The 9,330-nt window shown below is 43.2% G+C and overlaps 1 protein-coding gene across 1 annotated transcript in view; it reads left to right on the top strand.

Moving 5' to 3' along the window:
* LOC116388127 (transmembrane protein 132D-like) overlaps positions 1–4,570 on the top strand; it is a 28,922-nt gene extending 24,352 nt beyond the window's left edge. Inside the window, exons 8-9 of the mRNA XM_031855762.1 lie at positions 38–285; positions 2,544–4,570. Of these exons, the coding sequence (XP_031711622.1) occupies positions 38–285; positions 2,544–4,040 (1,745 nt within the window). The 3' untranslated portion in view covers positions 4,041–4,570. The remainder of the gene's footprint in view (positions 1–37; positions 286–2,543) is intronic.
* The last annotated feature ends 4,760 nt before the right edge of the window (positions 4,571–9,330 follow it).

Consider the following 9,330-nt stretch of genomic DNA (forward strand, 5'->3'; position numbering starts at 1 on the left):
GGGGGGGGGGGGGGGGGGGGGGGGTGGGGGGGTGCAGTGCATGATGGTCATGTATATCCATCTGCAGTTTGGACGAGTTTTTCCTCGTTGCAGGTGCTCTCCCCTCTGACATCATCGGTCCTGGCTGAGAGCAGCATCAGGGTGGTGGATGATAAAGTGAGCGTGACGGAGCTGGGCGTGCAGTTGGTTTCTGGACTCTCTCTGTCCCTGCGGCTCGGCCCGGGGAGCAACAGGGCCATCGTTGCCACGGCAACCACCCGGGAGACGATCACACAGCTCAAACAGGTAAGTGACTGGAAAATTGTAACACACAAAGCATAAAGCTGTGGGGCAGAGCTCAGCTGTTTTGCGATGGTGTTCGTCTCGTTTCAGTTTTACTCGTTTTTAGCCTCGCCACAGGAAGTAAACAACAGCAGTGAGTCATGTATGTAACGATAAACTGTGCGATTATAAAAGTGTGTTTGCATATTGAGGGGTTATTTGAGATTAAGAGTAAATCTTCCCTTTAATTCAGATGTTGAAACAGTGACAATAGATTTGTAGATTTGTCATGTGATGCAGAACAACACATTTTTGTTCAAAAATCTGTAGATTTGAAAAAGGCAGCATGGGAAGATAACATCAAAACGTGCCATTAGTCCTAATTTTCCTTCACTGGAAAATACACTACACCAACTCTCTCGCTTTGTGACACATCTTTTGAAATTCATAGACATTAGCTTCATCTGCGGGGTTGCTTACATAACAGCGGAAACACAAGCTGAATTTAGATTGCTACAGTATAGGCTGTGATTAAATATCAAAGGTTTTGGACTACAGTACCATAGTACCATAGTAGCTATGCGGATGCCTATGTCTTAAGCCTTAAAAATCCCTTTTTCTTGTTTTCTTGCATTTAACAAGCAAGCCCCATTGGCATTCGACGTGTGTCTTCCACTGACAATCTTCCTCCTTTCATTACCAGCATGGAGACGGTCACAGATGCATGTAAAATAAAGCATAAACATCAACACCCCCACAGACCTGCGTTGTAAGACCAACATGCTTCTTGCACTGTTAGCAGATAAATAAAAACAAACAAGATTTGTGTTGTTGCGGTTTGATTTTCCTGCATGCAAATCAAACCTTGTACATACACCTTAAGTATCGATCTTAGTGTTTAGATTTAGGATTTACCACTTAATCATAGTCTGGCTGAAGGCAAAGGAATTGCCTACATTGCAGGTGTGATTAACTCTGATTAATCGATTTAGATTTGGTAGTTGAGCTATAACCACGTCAAATATTTGTCAAGACATCTGTAGCGACAGCATTTCTACGTTCAGTGACACATTTTATTATCAGGGTACAGAGTATACCAGTAAAAGAATAAGAATCAAAAGCTCTACATTTGGTGGATGACAGGAAATAATACCTGGAATATGCCACTTGTCCTTGGAGTCCGGGTTTGCAAGTCAGATTATCTTCAAGAAAATGTATCTCTTGTCATAAAGAATGATGATTTATTTTCAATTTGGTACCCCATGAATATTCTTTTGGAAATCTAAAGTTTTTGGGGGGAAATTTGGCATTTTGAAACATTTAAATGTATTGGATTAATGTCTCTTGCACTGAGATGGTATTCAAAATTTCAAGGACCAAAAGCAGAAAGGAAAAAAAAAAAGAATCCTATTTTAGGCGATAACCACTCTAATCCACATTAATTTAAGATTTCTCTGGTGAGTTGTTCCGACACAGGGAGCAGAGGCAGTACATGCACCACAATACTGTCATTCAATCATTCAAAACAACTTTATTGCAAACCCTCTGTGAGTCGGGTCTTCAAATGACACTTTAGACTTATATGAATAGTTTGCTATTCACGTCTCCTAAATGTTTGTTTTCCACTAACGATACAATCACCTCAAGGGTGTAATCATATTTGGGTTTTCTCTTTGCGTCTAAAAATGTGAACTCAATATGTTCGCAGCCCTGACCATCATCTGTGGTTACCCGTGTGAGAGAGTGCCAGAGGCAGACAGCTCACTTTACCCACAGTACACTGTTGCTGGTCTGCGCCTGTCAATAACAAACTATTGGAACCATGCCAGGGCAGAAGACCAGCCAATTGTGTCTGTGATGACAAGCTGTTAATGATCTGCTCAGGGCGATTCATAATGTGTTCAAACCCCAAAAAATAGGTTAGGTCTGCGGCTCACATGAGCAACAGGAAATGGGTCATTGTGTATTAATGTGATTGGATTGGCTCTGAACTTGACCCTTGTCGCTGCACTTTTTTTGTTCTTGTTTGAAGGACGTCCATTATGCTCTCTTTATTCAGTTTGGTTAAATTATAGTTCATACCCTGACTTCATAGGACTATAATCTATGCAACAATAGCACCCTTACTGAGTGTAATCATAAAGAGATTAGCATAGGCAATTTAGTGCTATTAACAATCATGGGAATATAGCTCTCACTGAAGGCAGAGGGAGAATACTGATTTGCTGTGTTCTGAACTGCTTTTCTCCATAATTACCAGGTTCTTTCTTTCTTACTTTCAGGAAGCAGTGGTCAGCTGTTGGGTTCAGTTCAGCGATGGCGCAGTCGTTCCACTGGAGCTGTTCGACCGCAGCGTCTACTCTCTGACAGTCTCTACCCCAGACGAGGGGTTGGCCACGGTACGCCGCACCCCGCAGTTCACATTTTTAGTGGCGCAAGGGCAAGGTGGAGGCCAGGGGGCGCTAGTGAGAGTGGAGCTGAGGATCTGTGAGGAATGCCAGAAGTCCAAGAGGAAGAGCAAGTTGGCGGTGGGCACGGGGCTCCTCAGGATCAACTTCCAGAGTAGCAGAAGAGTCATAGCAGGAGGGGGTGGCGGTAATGAGGTTGACGCTGACGGAAGTAAAGATTTTGATGGCGGTGCATTAGAATTAGTAGGAGAGATCAAAACGACACAGCGTGATGTCACAGACGTGGATAAATGGTTGTTCGGAAGCACAGTACCCGACCAGCGAGAGTCCGCCCCGCCAGAAACTACCGCCTTTTCAACGAAACCTAAGCAGCCGTACGTTGTGAGGATTGGAACCACAACCAGAGCTACAAGAAGTAACACGTATACTGCCATCCCCACAACTGCCACAACAACTATGAGCAAAACGAGCTTAAATACACCACTGAGCACTGCCATACCTAAAGATGCCACAGTGGGTTTAGTTATTGAAGGAGAGGGGCAGAAGAGGAGCTATGGAAACATGCTTGACAGCCCCAATTCACCCTCGAACAAAGACATTCCTAAAGCAGAAGTGACACCCAAGAAGGAGCCTCCTAAATCTAAAACTCCGAAAGTAATTGAGAGTGACCTCGTTAGGACATTCAGAGCCATGTCGGAGATGGAAATCGGCATATATGCCTTGGTTGGGGTCTCCTGTATAGCTATCTTTGCTTTTTTGCTCAACTGTGCATCGTATAAACTCTGTTTCCGGAATAAAAAGACGCCCATACAGGCAGGCCCGTTACCCATGGGGGACCCGAAGGACCACAAGCACGACTGGGTGTGGCTGGGAAGCAGCAGTGATAGCACTCCTGACCCAGGTGCCCCGGCTCAAGTGTCCACACTCAAACGCGAGGCTCACCGCTCTCTGGAGTCCCATCATTCCATGGACTCGATCGGCCACCGCAGCATGGAGGGCACCCTGCCCACAGTGAGCGCCCCCACTGTCCCCGAAAGAACCGCCACCCTGGGCCGCAGCAGGAACAGCTCCCTGCAGCAGCAGCAGTTTCAGGGAAAGGCGATGGACCCGATGGCGAACCGCCCAGCCACCTTGCTGGACAGGCCACATCGCAGCGAGCCGCTTCATTCCCCCACCAGCAAGCGGAACCAGGTCCAGTTCACCACCTTTACCACGCTGGACATCAAGCACTTGGCTGCGCTGAAGAAGAACGGCGTGGACTTAAACTGGGCCAACCAGCAGACTCTGCAACACCAGGTCCCTGCCGAGCCCCAGTCAGCTTTACCTGACATGCCGTGGCCTGTAGTCAAACCTCTAGGAGAGCCCCAGTGAGTGTGTGTATGTGTAGGAGTGAGAGAGAATAAAAGAGTGACATACACAGCAAGTTCTGGTGTAGATCGTCTAAAAGAAAAGAAGCTGGCTTTTGTTTTTTCATAAAAGATAAATCACTTTAGAGGCTGAATTTATTGAGACTAGATAAAGGACTTTTTATATTAAACTATGTGCTCAGTAAAAGCCTGTAAATACATTACGTAACCATGTACCCATGAAGAGCAACATAAGAGATACTGTGTTCCTTTTTTTTTAAAGATTTAAAGCTGGATTTTATCCTCAAAATGAAAGATTCTTGTATTTGAAAAATATGTGCTCTCCAGATCAGCTGTTGTAAATATAAATAGATCTATACTATTACCTTTTTCTACATTTCCAACTCAAGACAAATGGATTTTCATCTCCTGTGTGCAATGCTGTTGCCCTGTAGAAACTGCTCCAGATATTGCTAGTTGTCGGGCGAAATGCAGTTCGGTAGGGATTATTTCTTGTAATTCTATTCCTTTCCAGCCTTTTGTACTTTTTTTCTCGGATTCCTCCGGAGAATACCTGAAGAGTCTGTGCAATTTGTCAGAGAATATGCAACATTTATCAGGTTATTTGGAGCACTCTGTCACTGCAGTCGTCACCGGATATTTATTCAAATCAAATGCATGTTATGCAAATATAGTCTGTGCCGCGTTGGAAGCGGACATTGTTTCGGAATTTTTTAACAAATTCACCTTGGTCTTCAGGCTCCTCCTGGGGGCCTGCTTCTACAATCTGTAAAGAAAAAATGTATAATCTTGCTCTCCTGACACAGAGCAATACATATTCAACTACGATTTTTCATGTGTGAATGAAAAATGACAATGCCTTTTGTATGTAATAGCCTCTTATTTTTAAACCAAAATGTGATGTGTATTTCCTACGAGATCCTATCAATAAAGAACAAATGGATACATTGTTGTATTGAAATTTAATTGAATTCAATCATTGTTTTTAAAGCCTTTAAAATGTTATGGTGTCATTCATGGGAAAGCGCAGTGAATGGTTTGGATTAAAGGCTAAAGCTCTTCTATGAATCAGTGGGATTTGACTATGTTTAATCACTATTGAAAGTCTTTTAAGGCTGATGTCATCATTCAGCGAAATGTCATACTGACAGCAACCTATTTGATGTGTCTGCCAATAATGCTGTTGTACAAAAGAAAACTGTCACGTAGAGAGCAAGAGAAAGACGGGAAAAGAGAAAGTGATTCTCATTTTGTGTATTGTGACCGTGTCCCCAAAGAATTACAGCTATTTTATCAATGGTGGAGGCTCTCGCACTATAACTCACGGCTCATTTGTCTCTTTTTTCTTCCATCCTCCTTGTGGTGTCTCTGAGGTGACCACAGCTACACCTCTCAAAATGATATTCTATGAGCTGTGATAAATAAACAGCGTCCCCAGTTTAAAGAAAGCCCAAATAATCTGATGCCCTGCACCTCAGGAATTGGCAGCTGCGGATATGACGGCGAGCGTCGTCACTCCCTGCTGCACAACAGCATCGGGTGGATTTAAAGTGTTGATAAAAGCAATTTTAATAACCTGCTTCCAAATTCTCTACCATCGGGCCCAGCATTTTTTTGTATGTGTATAAGCTCTCAATGCTTTCCAGTCGCTTTATCTGTCCACCAGGAAACGTAAACAAACTCGCCTCGGAGATAAGCAGTGATTCAAAGCTGTCTCTGCGGTGCATCGTGGCCCGACATCTTTGATTGCGGACCTGCCGTATCATCAACGCAGGATTCAGAACTTAAATGTTCAGGCACCGTGATGATGAAGATATAAAAGCTGAACAGTTTGTACAACAACAATGGAGCCTCCAAATAACTCTCCTTGTGCTTTTCCACTGAAATGCTTACAATTTCTGTAGCTCAGGTCCATTCCTCGGTCTCCCACGTGTAAACTGAACACCATTGAAATAGTCTAACCTTTGTATTGGAAGTACTTGGCTTCATCATATTACTTGAAGGGCACTTCAGTTAATCATACTCATCATGCAAGCTGCAATAAGAGTTTATCTGGAGTGGTTGGGACACATCATAATTAATTATAATTGCAGTTACATTATTTCAGTAATAATGCATTGAGATCCAGGTCCACAGATATAGCAGTCAGGGCTGTTTTGCATATAATGAATTATGCAAATCACAAACCATGTGTGTTTGTCTTGCGAACAACAAGACGGGAGCAGAGTCCCCGAGTATCATTACAGCAGGATCTCTAATCTGGAGCATCAGCTTCCCTATTGACAGATTTAAGGGATTGGGGTCATTGTGTAGGAGGATTAGTGTGCATTAGTGGACCCTCTCCATGACACAATCCTGATAATGTAGGCCAAAAGAGACAAGGTCGCTTTTTTTCCACAGGGCTGCTTTCACACACGTTGCACACAAATGATCAAAGATGGGGGCAGGTGTTTGTGGGAAGGTGTAGCTGCAAATGGAAAAACTCACCTGTGAAAATGTAATGTAGCTGAGATGCTGTACACATTTATTATGTGGTCCGCTTAAAGGGGCAATGTGTAATTCTTGGCCACATGTTCCAAAGAAATAGGGGTCAGCCTTTCACCTCTACTTCTGGGGCCAGACGATCTAAATTTACAGTTACAACGATAAAAAAAAGCCAGCTACTAACAAACAGCGGGGCAAAAATACGTAAAATTTGCCTTTGGGGCAGATCTACATCTTTGTCCTCTCATGAGGGCAGACTGGACGCTGCAGTGACTCACTGTTTCCTCTCAAGGGACACGACGGGCCGGGGCTAGCTGGTTAGCATGCTCATTTTCAGTCGATATGTCCGCAACATAATACATAGATGTCTCTGACATTACGGCAACAAAGACAGATGGACGAAGACGGGCACACACAGAAGTCAGTCCGAAGATGAATTGGGAGATAACAGAGGTAGAACTCTCATATCACAGGTGGAGGGGAACTCAGCCTGGCAGCTCATTAAGACAAAGTAGCTCTTGCCTCCCCGCTGCGCTCGTCACTGTCATTGCTTGTCAGCACAGTGTCCTTGCTCAGTGTGCATGGGAAGATAATGTCACCAACATTACAAAGAAAGAGGACAAAAAGCAGAGGAGAGGTTCTTTGTGTTAATGAGACAGATTGAAGAACACAGCGTTGTAGGAGCAGGAGAGGGAGCAGCCTTAACTGACGAAAGAGGAATCTCAGATGAAGCACAGTGCTGGCAACAGGTAAATGGGCGTGGTCACAGTAGTTATGTTGTTTAGTTCATTTATTTGAGTGAGGAGACAATATACAACACATTTTAGGTGTGCAAGGATAATTAACCTGCAAAATGGGAGGAGAGGATGAGGGTGGGAGGAAAAGAGAGAGCTCACGAGACAGACTGGGACACAGAACGACAGGCATGAGTGCATGCTCCGAAGAAAGAGATTTTCCTGCTCGGTGCAGGACTTGTACAGAAAACAATGCTTTCTTTGGTACGTTTTCAGCTAATGCACTTTGTGATTCCCTACAGATATCGAGTCAGATCCCTTGTCGGGTTTTTGCCAATATTAGCCTTAGGGGGACTAAAGATTTCATGGCAATCCATCATAGTTATCGAGGTACTTTTTTTCTGGACCAACATGGTGGACTGACCGCCAACATATATCACTAAAAAGATCACTAATATATATATATTACCAAACAAATATACACATCCTCAGCACAGAATGGTAAAAAAAAACATTTTACATGAATGAATTTGAATTGTTGGTAAAAGAAAGGAGCCCTGTAACTGAAACAACAATGTCAAAGGCAATAAATGTTCATAAATGGGAAACATATGTGCAAGCCACATAGCTAGTTTACTCATAGATTACGGACATATGATATACAAGTGCAAAGTACTCTAAAAATAACATTGGTCAAAATGGTAGCGTACGTGTGCACTCGTTTTCAACACCAGGCATTGTGGCACAAACAAGCTAAGTGCAAAAGAGAGATAAAATAGTTTCTAGAAAAGGGAGCCTCTGACAGCGTATGAATGGTTTATATTTTCAAAAGAAAGAGTGCGATGGGTTTGAGTCCAAGCAAACAAACACCAAACATGCCACAAGGCCAACTGGTGCGCAGGTTGGGCCTACATTAATAACCAGAAAAAAAAATAAATAGAAAGAAAATTGCACAGTGACCTTCTGCTTATTTTGTATGGACACTCCTGTCTCTGTGGGTATAATTTGAAACAGGTTGATTGAGAAGAAATTAAAAAAGTTATATAATCATCATCTGTGTGCAAATCTCACATGCAGCAAAGTATAAGGAAATCTGAGTCTTAAAAGGGAATATCAATTGCAAAAATAACAACAAAAAACGATAAAATCTACCAGAAACCTGACCTTAGATTACACAGCTGTGACGGGCAGATTTAAATAGTCTACGGGAATGAGGATTGTTGCATTTATACTAATCCTGCCTCCACAGCTGTCACAAGTCTTTCACACATCCCAGCAGAGTTGGTTTCTTTCACCTCAAGCACCTTGCTTCTGGAAACTGAATTTTTTTTTCTTAGGCCGTTAATGTATTGCTTACAACTGAACTCTGTTTGGAAAAGTGGTGAAGGACTTTTCTCATTAAAAAAACACATTGGTTGATTGGCCCCTTTTTATGAGTCGCATGCTGCAAAGTTGTAACCAGTAATAATAGTGTTGGTACCTTCGAGAAAAATTAAATTTTGTGACTGCATAGCAAGTCAGACGCACCGTGGCGACATTAAAGGTGTTTGTAATGGAATAGTTGTATTCGTCCCTGAGATAGCTGCAGGCTCCCGTCTGGCTTCGCAGTTACTTTTTCTGCCTCATTTTAGATCTGAAGAGCAGGGTGTGTGTGTGTGTGTGTGTGTGTGTGTGTGAGAGAAACATTCATACACTCATGCTCGCACACAGAGAGTGTGCCGGTGTCTGACTGGGTTTAGGATGGAGGTAAAGGAGACAGAGCTGGTCTTTCACACGCAGCAAAAATAAGGAAAACACATGACAGAGAGCCACGTTTGGTACGGCAGAGTTTCTTGAAGCTCAGACAGATATTTGAAATATTTCTTCTTTTTAGCTGACAGACATTTTGAAGCAACCGTACATGTCAGTGTTTCATCCACATTTGTTTTGGAAATGTGGTCTTGTCTCGTATACGGCAGACAGTTCTCTATATCCATTTAGACCATTATCCCCCCCGCCCCATTCGTTTTTTGCCTCTCTGTCTCTCTACCTTCGTCTCCTCGATTCCCCGCTTGCTTCACACTTTATACACATGCT

This window comes from Anarrhichthys ocellatus, unplaced genomic scaffold (assembly GCF_004355925.1).
Source record: "Anarrhichthys ocellatus isolate YVR2014 unplaced genomic scaffold, GSC_Weel_1.0 scaffold16, whole genome shotgun sequence".
In the NCBI taxonomy this organism is placed as follows: domain Eukaryota; kingdom Metazoa; phylum Chordata; class Actinopteri; order Perciformes; family Anarhichadidae; genus Anarrhichthys; species Anarrhichthys ocellatus.